We start from the raw sequence: 27,541 nt of genomic DNA, 5'->3' as shown, positions 1-27,541 counted from the left end.
GGTGGAGATTAAGGCAAATGCTGTGTTGGCCTTCATTGCTAGGGGATTTGAGTATAGGAGCAGGGTGGTCTTACTGCAGTTGTGCAGGGCATTAGTGAGGCCTCACCTGGAATATTGTGTTAAGTTTTGGTCTCCTAATCTGAGGAAGGATGTTCTTGCTATTGAGGGAGTGCAGCGAAGGTTCATCAGACTAATTTCCAGGATGGCAGGACTGACATATGAGAAGAGACTGGATCGACTGGACCTGTATTCACTGGAGTTTGGAAGGATGAGAGGGGATCTCATCGAAACATATAAAATTCTGACAGGTTAGATGCAGGAAGAATGCTCCCGATGTTGGGGCAGTCCAGCACCAGGGAACATAGTCTAAGGATAAGGGGTAAGTCATTTAGGACTGAGATGAGGAGAAACCTCTTCACTCAGAGAATTGTTAACCTATGGAATTCCCTGCCGCAGAGAGTTGTTGATGCCAGTTCATTGGATGTATTCAAGAGGGAGTGAGATGTGGCACTTACGGCTAAAAGGATCAAGGGGTATGGAGAGAAAGCAGGAAAAGGGTACTGAGGTGAATGATCAGCCATGATCTTATTGAATGGTGGTGCAGGCTCAAAGGGCCGAATGGCCTACTCCTGCACCTGTTTTCTATGTTTCTATGTTTCTATACTTAATATAGGGTGGCCAGTTCACATCAGGGCAGCACGGACCATTGGTCACAGACCAACTGATGAAAAGTGCAAATGATAAAGGAGAAAACTACTGAAACTCTCGTTGACACAGGCATGTCTTTCAAATCCTCAGCTGGGGATGAGTTTTGCTCTTGGTACTTATATTCCACTTTGTCAAATGCTGTTCTTTACTCGATCTGAACTTCACATCTTCCTGCTCTTTCATTTTTTCATTGAGGTGTTCAATCCCACCCTTTCCCTTTCCCTTTGCTCTCCTTGAACCTTTGTTGGTTTCTCTCTGTTCCATCACCATTCCAGGTGTTACTGCGTCGGTTCGTAGTGCATAAAATGGTCATGTGACCAAATGCTCTCAGAACGCAACAGGAGCCCGATAATTTCAGCCGAACATCACACACTGCTTGTAGTGCAAGATTGTGTGTGTGAGAGCGGTTATATCTTCAGATCCTCAGTGGGATTACTTATGGAGTGCACAGCTCGCAGTCTGGACGCAAACCGCTCATATTTCCGCTCATATTGCCCAGTCAATATCCACCATGAGGCTCGGTAATTGCAATCGTAACATTCCTGAAAGCAAAGAGCTATTTCCAAAACCGAAAAACGTGCAGACCGAATGCACTATTTCCTCTTCACACTTCAGACTGCACTTCCTCAGCGGGGACAATGCTAGAAATACACAGCCATCAACAATTGAATAATCGGTGTTTGCAACACAGCAGGAGGCCATTCTGTCCAGCACATATCTGCCAGCGGTTTGTTAGAGTAATCGAACACTACTCCCTCTGCTCTGCTCTCTCCCTCCATAGTCTTGTGTCTTCATCTGAGTCAAATATTGCTCACTTTTGCCTCAGAAGTTGCAGTGGTGTCTGCCTCAAGTACTTCCTGTCGACAATCATTCCCTTCCCCAAAAACTCCTCCTGTACAAACATCATTTATTATCTCCTCTTACTCTCTTAATGTTTGTATAAACAGTGGAATAGTGTTTCCAGATTATACAACACAAGAACATAAGAAATAGGAGCAGGAGTAGGCCATACGGCCCTCGAGCCTGCTCCGCCATTCAATAAGATCATGGCTGATCCGATCAGGGACTCAGCTCCACTTCCCCGCCCGCTCCCCATAACCCCTTATCGCCTTATCTTTTAAGAAATTGTCTATTTCTGTCTTAAATTTATTCAACGCCCCAGCTTCCACAGCTGTCTGAGTCAGCGAATTCCACAGATTTACAACCCTCTGAGAGAAGAAATCTTTCCTCAGCTCTGTTTTAGATGGGCGGCCCCTTATTCTAAGTTCATGCCCTCTGGTTCTAGTCTCCCCCATCAGTGGAAACATCCTCTCTGCATCCACCTTGTCAAGTCCCCTCATAATCTTATACGTTTCAATAAGATTACCTCTCATTCTTCTGAACTCCAATGAGTAAAGGCCCAACCAACTCAACCTTTCCTCATAAGTAAACATAGAAACATAGAAACATAGAAAATAGATGCAGGTGTAGGCCATTCGGCCCTTCGAACTTGCACCACCATTCAATATGATCATGGCTGATCATTCACCTCAGTACCCCTTTCCTGCTTTCTCTCCAAACCCTTTCATCCCTTTAGCCGTGAGGGCCATATCTAACTCCCACTTGAATATATCGAATGAACTGGCATCAACAACTATCTGCAGTAGGGAATTCCACAGGTTCACAACTCTCTGAATGAGGAAATTTCTCTTCATCTCTGTCCTAAATGGCTTACCCCATATCCTTAGACTATGTCCCCTGGTTCTGGACTTTCCAAACATTGCGAACATTCTTCCTGCATTTAAACTGTCCAGTCCGATCAACCCGCTCCTCTCCGGAATCAACCTAGTGAACCTTCTCCGAACTGCCTCCAAAGCAAGTATATCCTTTCATAAATATGGAAACCAAAACTGCACGCAGTATTCCAGGTGTGGCCTCACCAATACCCTGTATAATTGTAGCAAGACTTCCCTGCTTTTAGACTCCATTCCCTTTGTAATAATGGCCAGGATTCCATTGGTCTTCCTGGTCACTTGCTGTATTTGCATACTATTCTTTTGTGTTTCATGCACAAGTACCCCCAGGTCCCGCTGCATTGCAACATTTTGCAACCTTTCTCCATTTAAATAATAACTTGCTCTTTGATTTTTCAGCCAAATTGCATGACCTCACACTTTCCAACATTAAACCCCATCTGCCAAATTTTTGCCCACTCACTTAGCTTGGGGCAACTGTGGGACCAGACTGCTTCCAGGCATCCACAATGAAGCACTCTTTATTTTGGAAAAGTAAAACTGAGAGTGGACAAGTTCCAACCTGGTCAGAGCAATCTGAAGCTTTAATTCATTGACACCCTGGTTAAAGATGTCTTGTAACATGTGCCTGCGTCAGTCTCTGTGGCACAATGGGTTAGTGTGTTCTGCTATTAACCGAAAGGTTGGTGGTTAGAGCCTACCCTGGGACAGAGCCTTTAACTGTTAATTTTCCCTCTGAGGATTCAGTGCCCCACAGTTCCAGGTTGTCAATATGCATTTTGGCTGTGCGAATATATTCCGCAAACATTGTCAGCTGCGCTATTATCCAGTGAGTTCCCACTCCAATACATTTGGGAGCATTCAGTTCAAGTAAAACGATTAAAAAAATAGACTGATCATGTTCCTGCAGCAAACGCATTGGAAATAAATGTCGTCATTGGGTTTGAAGATACTGTTGGAAATTGATTCTATGGATACATATAAGTAACTGGAACATGCCATCGCACCATGTGACACGATATTTAATTTCTGGCTATTGCACAGATGGTATTAGGTGAAACAATTCAGAACACGCTGGATAATTTGAATGATATTTTACCTGCATCTAATAATGAATATTTGTTGAAGAGAAATGCACCATCTCCGTTTTGTCATTTGATCTCTCCTGCCTTCCACCCTGCCCTCCCCCATTTCCCTGCCTCTGCACTAACTTAAAACATGTTGCAACTCGAACATTTCCCAGTTCTGAAATTGAACTCAGGACCTCCAGCGGGAGTTGTTTGACTCTGTAGTGGATATTTATCTCCGTGTGACTTCTGCCATTTGGAACGGTGAAATGTTTGTTAAAGAGAGTCAGTGCAGAAGATTCAACATTTCACTTTATCCCTGAACACTGCCTTCTTACTTGAGGACAAAACGTTCCAAACAGTGCATTCCAGATCGTAACACCTCGCTGAGTAAAAATATACCTCCTCTCGCTGCATCGCCCGCCCCGGATTTTTCCTTTTACCAATTATCTTATGTCTGTGTCCTCTGGTTACCGACACTCCTGCTCGTGGACACAGTTTCCCCATAATTCTGAAAACCTCTATTAAATCTCCCCTTAACTGTGATTACTGGGGTTCAATGTGGAGAAGGTTCAGTTCATCCACTTTGCACCGAAGAATGATCGGCCGGGGCATGATCTAAAAACATTATGTTCGAGAATATTTTTTCTGTGATGTGGCCGGTCCTGTTAATTTCAACAAAAGTTGCACCAGATTCCTGGAGTCATAAGCACTTAACATTTAAACCATTCTCCTAAAATACAGTGTGTAAATGAGATAGGGATAAAAGTTCATCACATGAAAAGAAAAAATAAATGATTGAAGCCACCACTGTCCCTCAGTAACCACATTATTATTTTTTTCATTCTGCAAAAGAAAGTTATCAGTCAATTGATGGTGATTAAATGAATTCTTATTTTTCACATTAGCTGCATGTCATCAATTATATTCAGGTTTTAGTTTGATAATCGTGTTGTAAATATTATCTCCCTGACAAAGAATCGAACCTGTGTTGCAATGGTGCAAGGGGTGGATTCAGCAAATCATTTGAATATGATCTCAAAGTTGCGTGAATTTATGATCACGGTTACAATTTGTTTTGGTGTGAATCAAGTGGATTGAAAATGACAATAATGTCACCAACTATAACGATGCAGCAATAAAACAATTTATAATTTGCTGGTGGTCTAGTGGTAAGGGCTTGGTGATCCCACTGCTCTGTCCTGGGTTTGATTCCCACCTGGGAAGTTGCATTTTTAATTAAAAACCTTACAAAAACAAGAATTCATCTATTTCACAAATCTATATGCAAATCATGTATTACAAAAAGAATGATTGATTTAAACATTATTATGTTCTATGAAATTATTATAATCTATGAAATTCTTTTGTAAAACTTCAACCATTTATTATGCCCTGAGCATGTTTTTATCCCTATCTCATTGGGGTTAATTTGGTGCAAATGATGAACCAGGGCACTGGGTTAGGCAAAGGTTTCTGTAGTGTAGCGGTAATCACGTTTGCCTCACACATGAAATGTCCCCGGCGCGTGCTTTATTTTAGAATATATTTGCTGTAAAATAAATTGAACAGAAGTAGCCCCAGGTTCCCTGTCTGATGAGCAATGAACATTTTAAATCTCCGAAAATACAGAGTGTGTAAATTCAGATCCGGAATAACATTTCATCCTGCAATTATTAAAGTTCAGTTATTGAAGTTTCGACTGTCCTTCAGTCACATTCCGAACTCGGGCTCCCTCTGTGAGCGCCTAACCATTAAACGAGCAGAACACACGTTGTAGAGTTTAATTCTGGACTTAATATTTTCTTTGCTGTTTCACAATAACCAGATCTATGCTCCAAAACCCATCTCACTGTTTCCCGGTGTCAGTCAGAGAAACACATGGGACCGAATCAGTGACTTTGCTTTTTCGACCTGTCTTCAGAAGCGCCGCACGGTCCCACTCCGACAGTCAATGAGCTGTTGGGACGTTAGTGTATCCAGGCTGTGGGTGGCCACCCCGAGCGCAGCAGAGGGGTTTCTGCATTAGTTCTGGGTTGGGACAGTATTTCCCCTTCTCTCTTCCTCTTGTCTGTATCCCTGTGCTTTGGTTTCTGCAGTTATTCCCCGGCCTTATTTTATGTGTTTAAAGCGGAACAAAAGATGAAGTGACGACACTCTGGACCAATTTCGTGAAGTGAAATAAGGAGCAATTAAAGAATAAGGGAAAAAGCCACTGTCGCCCTTTTGACAGGAGAATAAACTCGCCCGTGGCTGTTCATCCACAGCAAGTTTAAACATAATCTTCCTGCCCGGGATCCTTTCGCGTAGAAAGCAAATGTGATAACGGCTCCACTGCAGAAACCGCTCTGACCAGAAGAACAGCAGAGGGCAGCTGACCAGTGAATGCCTTCTGTGCTGATCGGGAATGTGTTGGCTCACCTTAAACAACTGCTGTCCCTCACTGACAGCTGTCAATCCTTCTCCTCCGCTGCTCTTTACACAAACATGTCACTGATCCCCACCCACCACCCCACATCCCCATCGTGTTATCTTCCATGTTAGCACAGTGGGTCCGCGGAGGCACCTACTCTCTCCCCGCGGTTAGTGAACTCAGTCAGTCTGTAAAATTAAAGGGAAACAAGTGTCCCGCAAAGGGCAGGGGAAGGAAGGGAGTCTGTAACCTGGGTTTAATTGTTTGTCAAAGGCTACCTGTCATGTTGTCTATTTCCAGCAGTTTCCTACTTTCACAGGTGGAGATACCGGTCCTGGACCATGCTCCTAAAATACAATGAGGTCGGGATAAAAGTTCCTCATGTACTCAGGGCAAAATCAATGATTGGAGTTCTACAATGGATTCATGAATGATGTTTAAATCAATGAATCTTTTTTTCCACATGCGATGCACATAACTCTTTCTTATAAGGTTTTAATTTTGATGGAAGTGCAATTTCCCAGGCCGGAAATCGACCCAGGGCCGCTGTGGTGAGAGCGCCGAATCCTAATCACTGGACCACCAGGGAACGCTGCATTGCTGCATCGCTGCATCGTAATGCTTGGTGTCATTATTGTCCTTTTCTTTAAACATAATAACTTAATTTATTTCTAGTCGGCTGGATGGCAGAACATGATCCAAAAATTTAATTATTTTACTTGAGCTGAATGCTCAGTAAAGTATTGGAGTGGGAACTCACTGGATAACAGCACAACTGTCAATGTTTGCAGAATATATTCGTGCAGCCAAAACGCACAATGACAACCTGGATTTGTGCGGCACCGAATCCTCGGGGAAAAAACAGTTAAAGGCTTCACCCCTGGGTGGGCTCAAACCACCAACCTTTCGGCTAAAAACCGAATGCACTAACGCATTACATCACAGAGACTGATGGAAGAACATGTTGCAAGACATGCAAAACCAGGGTGTCAATCAGTTAAAGCTTTGGATTGCTCCGACCGGGATGGAACTTGTCTACTCTCAGTTGTACTTTTCACAAATAAAGGGTGGGACATTCATTGTGGAGGTGTGGAAGCAGTCTGGTCCTGCACACTGCAGACACTTCCATGTCACCACCAACCAGCTCTCCCACAACCGGTGTGATCTACCTTCCAGCCTTCCGGTGCCTTGTCTGTGACGAAGTATTCTGATTGTCCCGAAGCCGGTAGTAGGTTTTAATTCCTTTTCAGCTTCTGACTGCGGATGTTGCTGTGATTAAATGCAAACAAAATGCTTACAGGGACAGTTGGATTCACCGTTTCTTTGCTTGGCGAAATTTCAAAGATTGAAAGCGACGCACATCAACCCCAAACCTCGTCACCTCCTCGCAAACCGCTACACGCTGCTCCCGTGAGATGGAAGCCCAGTTGCTGTTTCAAGCTTGAATACAGGTACAAGCAGAACTCATTCAAAGAAAGGCCAAGTCCCTGAGGCACCTGATTATTTGCACCGAACTACTTCGCAAAGAGTTGAGGTTTGTGTGGGGTGATTTAGACACATCTTTCCCCACACTACAACACTTCAAACATAACTCAACAGCTGTCAAGCGCTTTGGGGCGTCATGAGTTCCTGAAAGGCGCTGCAGATGTGCAAGTCCTTCTTTGCAAAAGAATGGACTCGTCCGGGATTGAAACCCGGAATGTCTCGCGAATTTACAATATCAACCCCGAAGCGAGAATCATACCCCTAGACCAACGAGCCAACTATTTGATTAGCACGGCGATAAGGTGTAACTATTATAAAAGCATATTTTGTGTATGTTGCTATTCTTGGTTGGAGGAGCAGTTGAGACGGAATCAGTGACTTTGACTTTTCAACCTGTCTTCTGAAGCGCCGCACGGTCCCACTCTGACAGTCAATGAGCCGTTGGGACGTTAGTGTATCCAGGCTGCGGGTGGCCACCCCGAGCGCAGCAGAGGGGTTTCTGCATTAGTTCTGGGTGGGGACAGTGTCTTTCCCGTTCTCTCTAGCTCTTGCTCTTTCCCTGTGCTTTTATTTCTCTATTTATTCCAGCTCTCTCAGTTTCTAATGTTTAAAAGGGAACAAAAGATGAAATGGACAGCACTGTGGAACAATTTCTCTCACTCAAAGTGCTACCGTTGCGCCATGAGGTCTCGGTAGCTCGCCGTTGATATTCAGGTTCATCTATAAATATATCTAAATATATCGACAAGTATGGAAGCTGTTCCCTGGTGGTCGAGTGGTTAAGTCCGGCACACTTGTAGAATTTACCAATATCTCGCAAAGATTCCAGGTACCTTTCCCCTACAGAGGAGAAGAATCCCTTTCTGGGCTTTTAAAATGTGTTTAAAGGGGCAGACGAAGCCTGCGGGGGATAAAAGGGGCTGCATTCATGGAGACCCCCCCCCAGTGTTTGGACTCATAGGAAAGGGAATTCAAAATGGACCTAAATTACAGAAGCTTGAGATCCCCTAAACATCTATGGGAAGGAGTATTAGATCTCTTAATTTCCAATGAAATATGAACTCCGATTGTCGTTTTAACTTCTTTATTTTTGGCAGACCGCAGTAACAAGTTCTTGGCTTTAAGCCAGGTATTTGTTCTTCTGGGACCACATGGTCAAAATGGCTGTACTTATACCTGGATCAATTTACAGAAAAGAACTCACCTTCTTTGACCTTATTGGCTCAATTAATAGTCTTTTAACCTTTTCATTGGCTCACTACCCAAGGTCCTAAAATGTCAAGTTGATGGATGACTTAATGCAACATGCTGAACTGCACGTAGTCATTGGAGTCTGTGTTTTCTCCACTTGTCTAAATGCAGCCTGTTTGAATTCTCTATCAATCCCCCACTTTGATTCTTTCACAAACTGAATCATAAAACATCAGGTATCTCTGGTTAAACATTCTACAAACTAATTTCATACATGCTAATAGAGTTTCTTTCTAAAATTTGTTGATGTGTTTCGCCACATGTCCGGACTAGTACCTTCCACACAAATGTAAACCACCCCGAGTTCCATCGTGGCCACAATGGGAGTCTGATTTTAGTAGGTTAATTAACCTTATTCCAATTTAATCCAAATCAATATCTTAGTTCAACCAGTAAACAACCTTCCCTTAAGCATAACATACCCCTGTGCCACGTACAGACGGTCTGCTGGGACCTGCAAGGTGTCTCACCTGTGGGACAGCAGCTACAGCCGCCTGGTTGCAACAACATTTAATCAACATAAACAAACAATATAAAAGTAAAACAATTACAATGAATAGAATTAAACCTTCCACCAATGAAGTTCCTATTGAACCGAGCCATTCAGTGGCTCCACTCCACAAAGTGAATGATGGGAGTTGCTTAAGTTTTTCTATCTCCTTTTGGATATGCTCCGCTAAGTGGGTAATTTCTTTGGAGCTATCTGGGATATATGTGCAACACTCAGTTCCGAGTAGAGTGCAAGTACCTCCCTTTTCAGCCAGGATGTAATCAAGGGTCAGTCTATTCTGTAGGGCTACTGTGCGGATTGCTACCATTTCTGGATTGATTTTAACTAGGGCCTCTGAGGTATCATTGGCTACTCGTTCTACAACGGATGCCATGTTAATGGATTCCCTTGCCAGTTTGGCGGTCCCATACCCAGGGATCAGAATGGCAAAGAACCTCTCTGTTTCTGTGATAGCTCTCTTAGGACGGTGTAAATGTTCCGACAGTGACTTTATATGATACATATAAGGCACAATGTAGGCTAAATAGCAGGATCCCATCCAATTCTTGGGCAGCCAAGGGTAGGCCTTGTGGCCACACACCCAATAGGTGCCATTATATGCAATGAATGTTAGCTGTTTCTTTGTCAGCAGCACTCCGGGGTCTGTCCAAGCTTTTCCATCTGTTTTATTCAGTATGCCCATTATGTTCAAATTCCCACATCAGCCCAGTTTGGGCGGTTCCGTGACTTGATTATGTTATAATTCCGGGAGCAGTTACTATACCCCATATTTTGGCATCCTTTGATGTTTCTAATCAGACAGACCGATTCCCCTGGTCTTCCTATTCGCGTTGTATTAGTGATAACAAAAAATGGGGGCCGTTTGGAATTATTGTATCATGGTTGGTATCCCCCTTCAAAGGTAGTCAGATTGTAACCTGCTGACTTCAATTTACATGCCCAGTTTTCCGTATCCTGAAACGCATTGCCTGTTTTATTTTGATTAATTATCCACTCAGCCAATTCCGAGATATTCCAGGGAACTGGCCTCAAGGGAATCCCTCCCTTTGAGTGAATACAAATATGCGCAAACACCCAACAACTAGAAATGTTACCTTGTTTGGCATAAATGTATGACATACATAAAAAGGTATTTACATGTAATTCCCTTGCTACCCTACTATTTCCCTTTGGTGCAGAAGGTCGGCTTGTAAGAAGTAGGCCTATGCCTAAAATACCTACAATCAATAATACAGTAAATTTATACATATTCGCAAAAAGTAATTGTCCTTGTTAGATTTCAGCTTCAGTTGCGGGTGCTCATTGAACGTGTGAAGCGTGGATCCAGGCTTTCTTTCCTTGGACTTTAACAGCAGCCTGGGTGGTCAATAACACTTGATAATGTCCCTCCCACATGGCACCCAAAGGTTCTTTATGCAACTTTTTCACATACACCCAGACTCCCGGGATGATGTCGTGTCCTCCTTCGGGTGGATTACCCCAAGCTGCCGATACTGTTGGGAAACAGAACTAATAGCATTGGTTAAATTTTGACAGTATGATCACAAAGTGTCACTCATTAAGTGAACATCAGCTTTCCGTAAATCGATAGTTCCTGGCAGCAACATGGGTCTTCCTGTTATAATTTCAAATGGGCTGAGACCTGTAGTTCTGTTCGGGGTTGCACTAATGCTACATAGCACTATTGATAGTGCCTGGGGCCATGGTGTTCCTTCTTGGTGATATTTGGCAAGCCGTTGATTCAGAGTTCGATTCATTCGTTCTACTTGTCCTGATAATTGTGAATGATAAGGACAGTGTAAATCCCACGTAATGTTCAGTAACCTGCAGACTTCTTGGCAGACAGGACCTTTGAAGTGTGTTCCCTGATCTGAGTCAATGCTACTCGGGACTCCCCAGCGGGGAATGTAATCCTTACACAAGACCTTTGCAGTGTGATTGGCTGTGGCTCTTTTAGTTGGGACAGCTTCTACCCATCTGGAGAATCTGTGTATCCTTGGCATGAAGGAAGAGATATATAATCAACATGCAGATGCTGGAATGGTCTGACAGGGACAGGGGGCCTCAGTTGGGGCAATACCGTGATGGGTCCAGAATTATTTTTCTGGCAGACCAAACAGTGGTCTATTACCAGCTGGGCATGTTTTTTAAATCCCCGACCCCACCAGCTTTTCTGGAACCGTGCCGTCATCTGTTGTGAGGCCAAGTGTCCCCACGAGTGGATCTGTTGGGCTAAAAAAGGCATAAGCGCTTGAAGCGACTGGCTTGTCGGTAACTCTTTGTCTCCAGACACCATCTTCGCATAGCTTAATTCCTGCCTCAATCCATGTCCATTTTTCCTCTCGGGAGCACTCGCCTTGCATTGTTTGAAGGTCTCGTGTCAGAGTCCTGAGTGCTTTCAATCTGCACATCTGTGTTGGTTCTTCTGGAGGAACGCCCTGTGAGGCGGCATCTTTAGCTGCCTGTTCAGCTAGGGCATTTCCCTGTGCTTCTGTGGTATTTTCCTTGGAATGGGCCTTACACTTCAGGATGGACACTTCCTGAGGTAATTGTATGGCCTCCAGTAAGTCTCGGACTTCTTTTCCATTTCGGATAGGTGTACCAGCAGCAGTGATGAATCCTCTTTTCCGCCAGAACATACCAAAGTCGTGAGCGACTCCAAAAGCATAACGCGAAGCTGTGTTGACATTAGCTGTCTGTCCTTCTGCTATTCGACATGCCTCTGACAGGGCCCGTAACTCGGCCTGTTGTGCTGACATTCCTGAGGGTAAACATCCTTTTGCCACTACCTCATATAAGATTGTAACTGCCCATCCTGCTTTTCTGGTACCATTGTCCACAAAGGAGGAACCATCTGTAAAGAGGATGAGGTCTGGGTTGTGCAGAGGCTCCTCTGCTGCTAAGGCTGCTTTGCTGGTTAAAGAGGAGATTAATGCAATAGTTAGGAAAGACATTAGCTTGGATGATGTGGAATCTATATGGGTAGAGCTGCAGAACACCAAAGGGCAAAAAACGTTAGTAGGAGTTGTGTACAGACCTCCAAACAGTAATAGGGATGTTGGGGAGGGCATCAAACAGGAAATTAGGGGTGCATGCAATAAAGGTGTAGCAGTTATAATGGGTGACTTTAATATGCACATAGATTGGGCTAGCCAAACTGGAAGCAATACGGTGGAGGAGGATTTCCTGGAGTGCATAAGGGATGGTTTTCTAGACCAATATGTTGAGGAACCAACTAGGGGGGAGGCCATCTTAGACTGGGTGTTGTGTAATGAGAGAGGATTAATTAGCAATCTCATTGTGCGAGGCCCCTTGGGGAAGAGTGACCATAATATGGTGGAATTCTGCATTAGGATGGAGAATGAAACAGTAAATTCAGAGACCATGGTCCAGAACTTAAAGAAGGGTAACTTTGAAGGTATGAGGCGAGAATTGGCTAGGATAGATTGGCGAATGATACTTAGGGGGTTGACTGTGGATGGGCAATGGCAGACATTTAGAGACCGCATGGATGAAGTACAACAATTGTACATTCCTGTCTGGCGTAAAAATAAAAAGGGGAAGGTGGCTCAACCGTGGCTATCTAGGGAAATCAGGGATAGTATTAAAGCCAAGGAAGTGGCATACAAATTGGCCAGAAATAGCAGCGAACCTGGGGACTGGGAGAAATTTAGAACTCAGCAGAGGAGGACAAAGGGTTTGATTAGGACAGGGAAAATGGAGTACGAGAAGAAGCTTGCAGGGAACATTAAGGCGGATTGCAAAAGTTTCTATAGGTATGTAAAGAGAAAAAGGTTGGTGAAGACAAACGTAGGTCCCCTGCAGTCAGAATCAGGGGAAGTCATAACGGGGAACAAAGAAATGGCGGATCAATTGAACAAGTACTTTGGTTCGGTATTCACTAAGGAGGATACAAACAACCTTCCGGATATAAAAGGGGTCAGAGGGTCTAGTAAGGAAGAGGAACTGAGGGAAATCTTTATTAGTCGGGAAATTGTGTTGGGGAAATTGATGGGATTGAAGGCAGATAAATCCCCAGGGCCTGATGGCCTGCATCCTAGAGTACTTAAGGAGGTGGCCTTGGAAATAGCGGATGCATTGACAGTCATTTTCCAACATTCCATTGACTCTGGATCAGTTCCTATGGAGTGGAGGGTAGCCAATGTAACCCCACTTTTTAAAAAAGGAGGGAGAGAGAAAACAGGGAATTATAGACCGGTCAGCCTGACCTCAGTAGTGGGTAAAATGATGGAATCAATTATTAAGGATGTCATAGCAGTGCATCTGGAAAATGGTGACATGATAGGTCCAAGTCAGCATGGATTTGTGAAAGGGAAATCATGCTTGACAAATCTTCTGGAATTTTTTGAGGATGTTTCCAGTAAAGTGGACAAAGGAGAACCAGTTGATGTGGTATATTTGGACTTTCAGAAGGCTTTCGACAAGGTCCCACACAAGAGATTAATGTGCAAAGTTAAAGCACATGGGATTGGGGGTAGTGTGCTGACGTGGATTGAGAACTGGTTGTCAGACAGGAAGCAAAGAGTAGGAGTAAACGGGTACTTTTCAGAATGGCAGGCAGTGACTAGTGGAGTGCCGCAAGGTTCTGTGCTGGGGCCCCAGCTGTTTACATTGTACATTAATGATTTAGACGAGGGGATTAAATGCAGTATCTCCAAATTTGCGGATGATACTAAGTTGGGTGGCAGTGTGAGCTGCGAGGAGGATGCTATTAGGCTGCAGAGTGACTTGGATAGGTTAGGTGAGTGGGCAAATGCATTGCAGATGAAGTATAATGTGGATAAATGTGAGGTTATCCACTTTGGTGGTAAAAACAGAGAGACAGACTATTATCTGAATGGTGACAGATTAGGAAAAGGGAAGGTGCAACGAGACCTGGGTGTCATGGTACATCAGTCATTGAAGGTTGGCATGCAGGTACAGCAGGCGGTTAAGAAAGCAAATGGCATGTTGGCCTTCATAGCGAGGGGATTTGAATACAGGGGCAGGGAGGTGTTGCTACAGTTGTACAGGGCCTTGGTGAGGCCACACCTGGAGTATTGTGTACAGTTTTGGTCTCCTAACTTGAGGAAGGACATTCTTGCTATTGAGGGAGTGCAGCGAAGGTTCACCAGACTGATTCCCGGGATGGCGGGACTGACCTATCAAGAAAGATTGGATCAATTGGGCTTGTATTCACTGGAGTTCAGAAGAATGAGAGGGGACCTCATAGAAACGTTTAAAATTCTGACGGGTTTAGACAGGTTAGATGCAGAAAGAATGTTCCCAATGTTGGGGAAGTCCAGAACCAGGGGTCACAGTCTGAGGATAAGGGGTAAGCCATTTAGGACCGAGATGAGGAGAAACTTCTTCACCCAGAGAGTGGTGAACCTGTGGAATTCTCTACCACAGAAAGTAGTTGAGGCCAATTCACTAAATATATTCAAAAGGGAGTTAGATGAAGTCCTTACTACTCGGGGGATCAAGGGTTATGGCGAGAAAGCAGGAAGGGGGTACTGAAGTTTCATGTTCAGCCATGAACTCATTGAATGGCGGTGCAGGCTAGAAGGGCTGAATGGCCTGCTCCTGCACCTATTTTCTATGTTTCTATGTTTCTGTTTCTTTTAAAATCTCCACGCAGTAATGCTCTTCACATTCTCCCCCCTCTTGCTCCCTCGATTCTGACATCGGGAGCATAGTTGCGGGATTAACCGGGCTGGCTCGGACGATATGGAGATTAGGAGCTTCCAAAACTGCTGTCCAGTGGGTCCATCTTGCTGCTGTCACCTGAGACATTCTATTCATAGAAAGCAAATCGTGTACGGTGTGGGGACACTTGACAATCAGCTTTTGGTCGAGGACTCGACCCGCAGTGGTCATTACCGCTCGACATGTAGCTTCCATGGCCCTTAGGCAACTTCCCCATCCGAGGGCTACCGCATCCAGTTTTGCCGAATAATAGCCAATAGGTCTTTGCTGATCCCCATGTTTTTGTGTCAGTATAGCTGTCATCTATCCTTCTTTCTCATGGACAAACAGGGTAAATGGCTTACCACTGTCGAGGATTCCAGAGCCGGTGCCGAACACAAAGCCTTTTTCAAACTCAGGAAGGCCTCTTGCTGTTCTTTTGTGAGGGTGATGGCTTCTTTAGAGGCACGTTTCCCCTTTAAAATATCATTCAGTGGCTGACCAAGCTGTGTGAAGGAGTCAATCCAATTTCTGTTAAAGTTACACAATCCCAAAAAATACCTTAGTTGCTGAATAGTGGTGGGTTTTTTAGCAGCCCGAATGGCTGCAGTTCTATCCTGGGTAAGTTCTCTCTTTCCTTGTGAAATCTTTTGTCCCAGGTATACAATCTCTTCTTGGGATATTTGTGCTTTGTTGATGCTGGCTTTATGTCCTTTCAGCCGAAGGTGATCCAGCAAAGCTCGTAAATCTTGTTCATGCTGTTCTTCCGTGTTTGAAGCTCGCAGGATATCGTCTACATATTGGATGACTGTGGGTGACAGGGGAGGTAATTCTGGCAAATGGCTTTGTAAAGCCATGTGGAATACCGTAGGGCTGTTGTGAAAACCCTGCGGTAACCGGGTCCAAGTATACTGTTTTCCTTGGACCGTGAAAGTAAACCACTGTTGAACCTCCGGTGTCAGAGGCGCCGACTAAAATCCGTTGGCCATATCTATAACCGAGAAACATTTATGTTCCGGTTTGAGGGCATTAAAAATGGTGGAGGGATCTGCGACCAAAGGAGCTTTTTGATCAATACACTGGTTAGCTTTCCTATAAACGACAGTCAAACGCCAAGTCTCATTAGATTTCTGTACCGGCCACACGGGGCTATTGGAGGAGCTACGCGTTTTAATAAGCACCCCTTGTTTCTCCAATTGCTGAATAACCGGTAAGATTCCCACGATGGCAGTTGGACTGATGGGATACTGGTTAATGCATGGAGGCTTGGTCCTTGTAAATGACGCAGGCTCCATCTGGAGTAGGCCACAATCGTTCTTATCTTTAGCCCATATCGGGTGTTCCTTCAATTCTTCTTTCCTCAAAGTTCCAATTGACCATGTCTCCCGACCATCCTCGAAATGCAACGATGAATCGACTTGGATTAGAACGTCCATTCCCAAAAGGCGTTGATCTACTGGGCCTATCCAGACCGGCATGGTTAGTTCATGTGGACCCAGCCCGATAAGTACCGGTGTTGTCCTTTTAATTTCCATTTTATGGCCCCCAACTCCATAGGCTGTACGTGCCCTACCATCCAACGGCAAAAAGTCTCCATATTGTTGGGATAAGCATGTTAAATCTGCCCCTGTGTCTAAAAGACAGTCCACATCCTTATCGCCCACCCTCACAGTTATATATAGCCCATCTCCCCTTTGTTGTATTAGTGCGAGGAGGGGGGCCAGGGTCGGCTTTAATCATTTTTTGCTATCCCAAGTAACTCCTTCTGTTGTTGTATTGTCAGTCGCTTAAATGCTTCTATGAGGTCGTTATCTTGTGACAAGCCTGGCTTGTTGGCTGAATTGTATCCCTGGCTGCGTCCTCTTCCCCAGCCACGACCTTTCTGTTTGGCCCTGCAGGTCTTGGCCCAGTGACCTTCTTTCCCACAATAATGACATTTTCCAGGTAATTATCCTACTAACTGTTTATCGGAATCCTGGGATTTCCATCCCATAGCCTGTACAGCTCGGACTTTAGCTCCCATATCCCCATCTAATTGGTTACATCGATCCACCAATGCTACAAAGGTAGTTCCTCTACCTTCCCAGTCTGGTAACACCACCTTAAGCATTTTTGACAGTTCTGGCTTTAGACCTGCCACGAAAGCTGCTTTCAGGGGTCCAAAAGGGTTCATCCATTTCCTCATCCGTATTATTCATACCCAAATGTTCTAGCCACGTGCATCTAAACCGCTCGTCATACTCCAGGACATCCTCTGTTCCTTTCTGTTGGCAGGCTGCAATTTTTCCCCAGTCTGTCTTAGCTGGACTGAAGGCTTGCAGCCAGTGTTTAATCGCCTCCCATCCTGCGTCTAATTCTTGCTCATTCTGCCCCAAAGCTTCTTCTCCCTTGTCGTGCAATTTTCTTCCCTGTGTTTTTGGCACCATTACGGTCAAAATTTGCACTCCGTCACAGGGATGAAGTTGATATATATTTCTTAAGTGGTCCAATTGGTCCCACGTTTGTACTCCCCCTTTCTTTGGATTGGGCAATTCCTTGGACCATTTATCAATTTTCTCTGGGTCTGCCGGATCATGAACTAAGTATTCTTCGTACACCCTTTTCTTTGTTTTTTTGGTTCCGCTCTCATCCGCAGTCTCTTCTGATTTGACTACAACTCGTCTTTTTTTAAACGGGGCAAAGTGCTACCCTAATTCTTCATCCTCCGACCCTGTATCGTCGAAGGATTCAGAATTCGTATCTATTCCTCCACCGTGTCTTCGGGTTTGCGCTTTTAATTTATCCAAACATGGGTACCCTGGGAATTGATCAATACATTTTCCTTTTCCTATTACTGTCTCTTGACCTAATGATTTTTTCCATTCTTTAATTTCACCTTTAAGATCTTTAACTTCCACTTCCAGCTTTTCAAGTTCAAGCTTTTTCTGTCGCAGCTGTGCACAAACTGCTTGCAATTGATCCTTTGTACTGGTCAGTTCTCGATCATGTTGGGAACGCATTATAATTTCGTTCCGCTTTCGAATCTGGCCCATAACTGCTAGGGACCATCTAGTTCGCTCTTTATTTTTCGTACGGGTTGTTTTTCCCCAGACGCTTTTAATCTCGTCCAAGGACCATTGTCCTTTGGAGGTTCCGTACTTTTGTGCGATCTTACTACAGGTTTTAGATAAGTTGAATTGTTGCTCTATGTATTCTTTCAATTGTTCGAGGATTTCATCTATCGAAACCTCAGGTGGTGCCTGCCTACCTTTAACAGTTGTAGGCAATTCTTTGCTCTTATCTCCTGTTGCCATCATTTCTTTACTGGGGTCTCGAGTCGTAGGCTTTCCAGCCGATCAATAGGTCGGTGATTAATTAACTAACACACCGCCGAAGTTTGGACGTCTATGGGACCTCGAGCCGACTACCAACCGGAGGGTTCGCAAACCGGAGGCTTTCGGAATCGCGTAGAAGGAGAGGCGAAGTTAGACTTTTGACCGAGGACTTTTAAAAAGAGGTTTCCTTACCTCAATATGTAAGTCCGATGTTCAAAATTCAATTTCTTTAATCAGCAATCATGTTCGTGATGCCAAAATTGTTAGATCTCTTAATTTCCAATGAAATACGAATTCCGATTGTAGTTTTAACTTCTTAATTTTGGCAGACAGCAGTAACAAGTTCTTGGCTTTAAGCCTGGTCTTTGTTCTTCTGGGACCACATGGTCAAAATGGCTGTACTTATACCTGTATCAATTTACAGAAAAGAACTCGCCTTCTTTGAAATTATTGGCTCAATTAATAGTCTTTTAACCTTTTAATTGGCTCGCTACCCAAGGTCCTAAAATGTCAAGTTGATGGATGACTTAATGCAACATGCTGAACTGTACGTAGTCATTGGAGTCTGTGTTTTCTCAACTTGTCTAAATGCAGCCTGTTTGAATTCTCTATCAGGAGCATATCAATTTTAAGTTTCTATAAAATTTTGGCTGCAAACTGCAAAAAAGAGTTACCAAATACAGGAGGTGGGGCAAAATTCATGCATTAAGGACCCCACCTATGCACCCTCGAAGAGATAATCGAATTACCCAATCAAGCACAATGGAAATCATGGTCAAGAAACTGGACAATCCTAAAACAATGCAAAACCAGTGGTCGCACATTCTCAGATCCTAATCGAGTTACTGCTGACAAAGGAGACATTTGAAAATCAATGGACAGAACAGTGTAAACAGAGCCCAAGAGATTTGATGGGAGATAACAGAGCCTTTTTTTGGGATATATCTATCCCCCAGTTTTACAAGGCAAGACCAGCAAGGAGCAGCACGCAGACTAGCAGAACACAGAAACTAGCAGAAGACAGGAGAGAAGCAGAGCACAGACTGGAACAAAGACACAGACACAAGCAACCGGAGTGAAGAAATGGAGTCGTGAAGGAACCTACAAGAACTCATCAAGAACTGACCGAGCACGAGGCCCACGAAACGGAAGGTTGTCAGCAACCAAATTGACAACCACCCTACAATCTACTTCTGAACGACCCAACGGGGGGATAAATTACCAAAAGGGACTAACTAAAACTATTCCGGACCAAAGAAAGTGGGTATTTACCCCATACATCCAAAATGCAACTTACCACATCAACGGACGCCTACATCAACCGAAGACTACGCAGTCCGAAGTCCTCTCCTCCATCCAGGGTACGGCTCGCCTAGAAGGCCAAGTGCAGCGAACCCTGAAACTACGATTCACCGGCAACTGTCTAAAGGGATTGTTGAGTATAGCCCCTGAACCCTCAGAGCTATAACTTAGTTAGTTAGTGGAATTGGGAGGGGGGAGACTGGGATAACTTGTGTAAATGTATCTGCATTCTCCTCTTTACTCCATTTAGAGTTTAAGCTGTATTCTTTTACCCACAGGCTGTAATTTGACACTTTATTCAATGTGTTGTACCCTTCAGTGTGTATTGGTCTGTGTGTATTATTAAAGGTGTGCCTTTTACTTCTTTTTAAACACAATAAAGCCATACCTGCTTCCTACCTTGAAACCGATTGTCTGTCCAAGTCTGTCACAGTCCCTTCATAATTCCAGTGTCTAGAACCAAGGGTGTGGGAGCGTTTCGGAACCGCTCATATAAGGTCAGAAAGGAAAGCTGACCCACTGCAAACCACCCCTTACATAATGGCGACCCAGATGGGACACTGGTACAAGGGACGTGATAAGAGAGAGACTGGTTTCAGGAAACGAAGCAAAATGGAAGAGGAGATTTCCTCATCTATGTTTAAGAGGGTAAATGTGGCAAAGGAGTGGGTACTCTATCTATTGTATGCTGAGCGTCCAGAAGATGCTGCAGCTCAATGGACCGAGAGAAAGGACCATAAAAAGTCAACAGAGAAGGCCATTTGGCTAATTTGCCTTCAGCAACAGATCCGGCTTCTAGATGAGGAGAATGAGAAATTAAAGAGAATATTGAGACAGGCAGAAGAGAGGTTCAGCGCAAGGGCCACAGTCGGGGAAAGGCTGTGGAATGAGGTGGGACAGTTAAAGGAAAGTAGAGAGCTCACTAAAGAAAGGCACAAAATCCAACCGGACCTTTTACAGTGTCAGATTATTGAAGCCAAGTATAGCGAACCGGCGTTGCGGGAAAATAATTCCTGCCTCGCCAAGCAAGTTAAAGAGTACGGGGAGAGGGTGAGAGACATTCAGGTAGCCTATAAGGTAGCCAGTACCAGGGAATTTGAGGCAGGAGACCTTGGTCCCTGCCAGCAGCAGATCCAAACCTTGAACCTTGCTCTATCCCAGGCTAAAGGCATGGTGTGCCTGATAAACCCGGGTTTAGCCCAGGAACACCTGGTTGAGCAAGGAGAAACCCCTCAGTCACTGCCTGCAGCTCCCAGGAATGGCCCGGGGCAGCAGGGGTGTCAGCCAGAGTGCGTAGCAGGCAAGGATTGCGAAATACCAGGGCCAATGCACCCGGTCCGGCAGCAGAAGTTTGGCCCGCCTGATGCTAATGGGGCAGCAGGACCCCGAGAAAACAACTTCGTAGTTCCCCACGACACCCAAAAACTGAGGGCTATGATAGGCCACCTAATTAAGCTCACTCAACAGGGGGATCCCTCGGTACACTTCCTGGAAGTGGAACACACAGAGGATATTAACGGGTGCGATGATTCAGAGCAGGCTCAACTGTTGCTCTTCTCGCTCGACACCAAGCTGTGCCATTCCCTCTCTGCGGACAGCAGAAAGGGGCGAAAAACGTACGCTACGGTTAAGGAGGAGGTTCTAGAGGCCACAGGTATGAACGACGGGAGTCCTTTCTCCCGAGTGGAGAAGACAGTGCAGCTCTATGGGGAGACTCCACAGGCTTTCGCCGACAGGTTGTGGCCAGTCTACGAAAGGGCCTGTAGTGGTGTTCTTGACCGGGCCCACCTGACCCCGAACGAGCTGGCTCACTGGCTCCGCAGCCTGGTGGCAAACAGCTTACCTGGAACAAAGGCAAAAGCCCAGGTCTGGTTCGATCCAAGAGATCCCAAAACCACCGAGGAGACAGTGGTCAGACAGTTGACACTGGCTTACCAGAACAATAGAGGGACAGAGGAACCCTCCTCTAAAGGGAGGGTCCATGAGATTAAACGCAGCCAACGCAACAGAGAGTGGCATCAGGAAGGTGGTTATCCTCCCCACAAAGGGGGCGAGTGTTTTGGGTGTGGGAAAAGTGGGCACTGGAGGAAGGACTGTAGGAACCCATGGAAAGAGACTAAGGGAAGGACCACTCCAGCCCCAGCCCGTAAGGCCGGGGCAGGAACACCCGACTGATATGAGACACTCGTAGCCGCTCTACAGACACTCATAAACGGAGAGGGAGCAGTAACTATCACAACTGGTGCAGTAGCCGGTTCGGTAAAACCCTCTGCTCCAACCCACCCAGATGCATGACTAGAGCCAGCGCTGCCTGTGTACCTGTGTTCCCTCAAGTACGAGGCCTGGAAGAGACCGTGCGTTACGAGGAGGTGGAGAAAGTGAAAGGGACCTACCTGCTAGATACTGGTGCTTCCAGCACTCTTCTATATGCAGATAACCCAGCTACCTCACCTCGATCGAACGGGGTCCCGTACAGTCTAGTGGGGTTCACAGGCAATGAGCAAACTGGTTCGTTTTCCATCCCGCTCACCATTCAGTTGGGGACACTCAAAACCAAATGGAAGTGTGTCCTGATGAAATGGGAGCAGAAGGGAAAAGGGATCCTGGGGACTGATTTTATCATTGGCCACCAGATCCTAGTGGATCTCAGGAACCACTGTCTGTGGGGAGCCATAGTGACTGACAGGGAAGGTGAGGTGGCGGTGATCCCAGAAAAAGGGGCCAGGGTAACATTGTGTACCGTGAAGCCAAAGGAGGGTTACGACTTGGAATTACTGGTCAGTCACACCCCAGTGGAGTACCAGGCATATGTACGGGCACATCTTGCAGCATTTGCCACCCACAAACATGACTGTGGCAGGGTAACGGGGGTGGAAGTTAGTATAGTAGGGGACCCCATGATCCGATCACAAAAGCAATATAACTTCCCCAGGAAGGCAGAGGCAGACCTGACAACGGCGCTGGGATCACTGATAGAGCAAGGGTTGTTAAGACCGATAGCTCCCCATGTGAACTCTCCACTGTGGCCGGTTAAGAAACCGGACAACTCATGGAGGGCCACCGTGAAATATCGAGTACTAAATAAGAATATCCCTGCCTGTGCACCCACTGTAGCAGCCATAGCGGATCTCATTGGGAGTATTCCAGCATCCGCGACCACTTTCACAGTGCTGGATATTTCAAATGGGTTCTGGTCCATTCCTTTAAAACGGGAGGACCAGTACAAGTTCGCCTTTACCTTTAAGGGCCAACAATACACGTGGAACTGTCTTCCCCAAGGCTTCCACAACAGCCCCAGCATTTTACACCAATGCATGGCGAACTGTTTAAAGGGCTTTAGCAGACCCCAGCAGTTGGTGCAGTATGTGGATGACCTGCTCCTGTTCACCGATCAGTGGGAGGAGCATGGCCCACTGCTGGCTGAGCTGCTGGAGCTGCTGAAAGAAGAAGGGTTTAAAGTAAACCCGAATAAGGCACAGATCGGCCAGAAGGAAGTCAAATTCCTGGGGCTGACTGTGCGCGCTGGGGAAAGGGCCATAGACAAGGTTAGAAGGGAGACTGTACAGGAGTTACCAGCCCCCAACACAGTGACAGGGGTAAGATCCTTTCTAGGGCTCACCGGTACTGCAGAGACTTCATTGAGGATTATGCAGCCACCGCAGCCCCTCTGCTCAGGCTCCTACACAAGGATGTAGAGTGGGACTGGGATGAGGGTTGCGAGGCAGCATTTAATCAGCTCCAGAAGGACTTGCAGACCGTGCCAGCCTTAGGAGCGAGAGATGTAGGAAAGGAGTTTTTCCTGGAGGTGGCAGCCAGCGGGGACAGTTTGAGCTCAGTGCTGCTTCAAGAGCGGCACGGCCAGCTGAGAGCGGTGGTTTACTCCTCCAGGATCCTCACAGATGTAGAGAAGGGGTACTCCAACTGTGAGAGACACCTCCAACCCACACATTGGGCAATGAAAATATCCTTGATCTTCACGGGAGGGTCTCCTCTAACACTCCTAACCCACCACACACCTAATCAGATGCTCCTAGATGGGAGGATTAAGGACGGGATGGTGAGCAGTGCCCGCATTGCTCGCTGGACCCTGCTCCTCTCCCAGATGGACCTCAGATTAGAAGGCCCCCGCGAGCCAAGGCTCGCAGCCAACCTAATCTATCCAGGGAAAGCCCACAGGTGCTCCATAGAAGGGGTGTGGGAGGTGAACATTGGCCTTCGGGCGGGGTTACACACTACAGGCCGGGACATCTACGTGGACGGGTCCAGCACGGTATCTGCTGGCAAGCGACTCACTGGGTGCGGAGTCTATGACCCAAGGGCAGGTTTTGCCCTGGCAATCAAGCTCCCCAGCACCATCCGCGCCCAGCATGCTCAACTGTCCGCCGTAATGTACGTGGTGACCCACCCCGAGGAATTCCCTACCCCGTACACGATTTGCTCGGACAGTATGTTCACCTGCAATTCATGTACGGAGTACCTGGCTATCTGGTCCCGTCGCGGATACATGTCCGCTGACGGAAGACCCCTGGCAATCAAGCCCCTGCTGGAGAAAATCATGACAGCGGTGGGGGAAGAAGGAAAGGTCGACATGCATAAGGTGAAGGCCCATTCAAAAACTGAACCCCGTGCAGAGGGAAACCAACAGGCTGACAAACTTGCCAAAGAAGGTGCCCGCACGGGAACGTTCTGGGACCCCTATGACACCGGCCGCATAGCAGCGGTAAAGAATAAGAACAGGGCAGCAGAGAGTACAGGGATAGCTTTGGCCCCGGACTTAAAAACAGTTCAGGCACAGGGCCCAGTCCTGAAAGCTGTCCTGAACGCGCTAGCTAGAGGAGAGAGAGTAGAAGGTCCGTACGGCACAGCAGCCATTACCGTTAAGGAAGGCCTGCTGGTTAAAGAGGGACAATGAGTCGTGCCACAGCAGCACCAGAGGGAATTCCTAAAACTGGCCCATGAGGGTCCAGGAGCGGGACACCCCGGGCCTGAGACCACCTGGCAACGGGTGGAACAGGCAGGATGGTGGCCGAGACTCAGGGAGGACGTCCGCGAGTTCTGTGCGAACTGCCTGGTGTGTGCTGCGAACAACCCTGACCCCCAGAAAAGGAAGGTATCCCTAGGACACGTCAGGATGGTAGAGGGACCATGGCAGTCAATCCAAATTGACTACATCAGGCCCCTATCCACCGCCCAGGGAGGCTACAAATACTGCCTAGTCCTGGTGGACGTGTTCTCAAAATGGGTTGAAGCCTTCCTCTGCCGAACAGCCAGCGCACTAGGGACAGCTAAGATTCTAGTGAGGGAAGTGTTCTCCCGGTGGGGACTCCCACAGTATGTGGAGTCGGACCAGAGGAGCCATTTCACCGGGCAGTTATTGCAGGCAACCCTTAAGGTGCTCGGCATTGAGGGGAAATGGCACATTGCCCACAATCTACAGTCATCTGGTATTGTGGAGCTTTTAAACTACACCATTAAAGAAAGGCTGCGGAAGGAAACGGGAGACTCACCCCAAAAGTGGTAGAGGTCTTACCATTGGTCCGAATGGGGATCCGAGCTCGCCAGTCAAAGAGCTCCGGGTATTCCCCATACGAGCTCATGACTGGCCGGATCATGCGGACCCCCATCCATGTCCCAGCCCCGGTGCTCACAGAAGGTCAGCTCAGAGAGGCGAACTGGGACCGGTTTGTCAGGAACCTGTTTGAACACCTCAAACAGATTCACTGGCAGGCTGCTAGTAACATGGGCAGACAGCATCAGAGTAACCGATTGCTGCTAGAACCCAGCAAACACCACGATAGGGGACCAGGTCATGGTGAGGAACTATGCTCGGGTCGGGGTTTTTGAAGCATTATATATGGGGCCATACAGCATTGTGGACAAGGCAAGCCCGATGGTCTATGCCATGAAGCTGCCCCGCCGTACTAAGTGGTTCCACAGCATCCAGTGCAAGCTGTACAACCCAGGGTCAGCCAAGCACAGAGGGCAGCCGGGAGGGGTGAACCGTCCCCAGGACAGGGACCCTCCGTTGGCCGCACCCGACGGTGGAGGGCCCACAGGGAATGTAACAGGCTCAGAAACCGTGCCTATAGGGACGGTGAATTGCAGTACTGGAGGGGCTATCTCACCCATCGTTTGGGATTCGGACGCACCCCCATTAACCCAAGCCCTGAGAAGGACCCTCCGTAAACCACGGCCTAAAATACCGTGGTCACCGGCAGCTGAACCTCAGCAATTCTACCCTAGGAGAAGGGCAGCCCGACAGGAAAGGCCGAAGGTCAGAAGTACAGAGGCCGCTCAGAGTAGGGACCACCAGCCAGCCGCCTCCAGCGGTGAGGGACTCACAGGAGCAGTAGCATCGAGCTGTCCCAGATACAAGGGTCTCCAGCTCACCGGCTGCGGGGAAACCCGAGCATCCAGGCGGCTATCAGGCCGCACAAGGCATGGGCCTGACAGGGAGTAACCAGGCCACCCGGAGACGGGTGGCGGCTGTACATAGTTCTAATTTTTAGTCTAAGGTAGCTGACTGCACCATTTTACATTTTAATGTTTAGTTTGTCTTGTGTGTCAGCCAGCCTGAGAGCATTTCTCAAGGGCAGGATCTAGACATTACCGGGTGATGGACCAACCTCAGGAGACCAATTGATGTTGTTTAGTTTTAATCTCTGTTTTTTTCCCTTCTGTAATGTGGTTGTACGTTGCCTATATGCTGGTGAATATAATGTAACTGAAATGAAATGTAACTGTGCTGAAATGCAATTGTAGTGATTGAACCCCCTCCAAGCTGGGAGGGTATAAATGTAAAAAGTTTGTACCTGTAAAGGGAAAAATGTGCATCTATGGTGATGTTGCATAAGTGTAATGCATTTTGGGTATTAGTTTAGCTAATTTACGGGGAAGATTATCTCTTGGGAGTCAGGAAGTTTGCTCAGCTCGAAGAATGATACCATAAGTGATATGGTATCACAGCGGGGAATGTAGAATTTACCAATACCTCGCAAAGATTCCAGGTACATTTCCCCTGCAGAGGAGAAGAATCCCTTTCTGGACTTTTAAAATCAAAGGAAAACTTTGGGACACAAATGAATTTTAAAGGGGTAGACGAGGCCTGCAGGGGATAAAAGGAGGTTCATTCATGGAGACCCCCCTCCCCCCTGCCCCCGGTGTTTGGACTCATAGGAAAGGGAATTTAATTTGGAACTATCTACCAGAAAGTTTGAAATCCTAAAGTGCACATGGAAGAAACTACGAACTTTAATCGAATTTGGAATTTTTAAAAGGTGCAACCCATGAAAATTCTGACAAGTTGTGCACTGTGAGAACAATGACCACTAGGTGGTGAACTTGTGGGAGACACTCCTAACCTGGACCTTCAGGTATAAAAGGGGAAGCTCCACCTACTTCCATCACTTGAGTGCTAAGGAATAAAGGACAGGCCACAGACTGACCTTCTCTCAAGCATGGGCCTCGTGTTCTTTTGTACTGTACAGTAAGGACGTATCACTTATGACTTCAGGAACCCGGTGCAACTTTTGTTAAAATTAACAGGACCGGTTATTTCACAGAAAAAAATCTTCTCTAACATAATGTTTTTAGATCATGCACTGGTCGATTATTCTTCGGTGCAAAGTGGATGAACTGACTCTTCCCCACATTGCACCCCAGTAATCACAGTCAAGGGGGGATTTAATAGAGGTTTTCAGAATTATGGGGAAACTGTTTCCATGGGCAGGAGTGTCGGTAACCAGAGGATACAGACATAAGAAAATTGGTAAAAGGAAAAATCCGGGACGGGGGATGTGGGGTGAGGAGATGTATTTTTACCTGCTCCTAATCCTTACATGTTGATGATCTTATGACCTTCCACAGGAGAACAATCTCGGCCCTGAGCATGTATGAGGAGAAAGCTCCAGAAAATTTCCCACCCGGTGAGCTTTCGCGTGTGAGGCGAACGTGTTAACCGCTGCACTGCGGAAACATCTCCACTTTCAGCACCCGGTCAGACGGAAATATGAAGCGAGCAGGTGAACTGCTGAATCCTACTTTTCAGGAGCTGGTCGTGGTGCCAAGCA

General features: G+C 46.4%; 1 protein-coding gene across 1 annotated transcript in view; it reads right to left on the bottom strand.

Moving 5' to 3' along the window:
- LOC139253843 (probable G-protein coupled receptor 139) overlaps nt 1-25,084 on the bottom strand; it is a 95,916-nt gene extending 70,832 nt beyond the window's left edge. Inside the window, exons 1-2 of the mRNA XM_070873596.1 lie at nt 24,980-25,084; nt 7,091-7,190 (exon numbers count right to left, since the gene is read on the bottom strand). Of these exons, the coding sequence (XP_070729697.1) occupies nt 7,091-7,190; nt 24,980-25,084 (205 nt within the window). The remainder of the gene's footprint in view (nt 1-7,090; nt 7,191-24,979) is intronic.
- Between the last annotated feature and the right edge of the window lie 2,457 nt (nt 25,085-27,541).

The sequence above is a fragment of the Pristiophorus japonicus genome, unplaced genomic scaffold, assembly GCF_044704955.1.
Source record: "Pristiophorus japonicus isolate sPriJap1 unplaced genomic scaffold, sPriJap1.hap1 HAP1_SCAFFOLD_52, whole genome shotgun sequence".
Taxonomy (NCBI): Eukaryota; Metazoa; Chordata; class Chondrichthyes; family Pristiophoridae; genus Pristiophorus; species Pristiophorus japonicus.
Note: the sequence above shows the minus strand (reverse complement) of the source record. Positions and strands in the feature narration are given on the sequence as shown.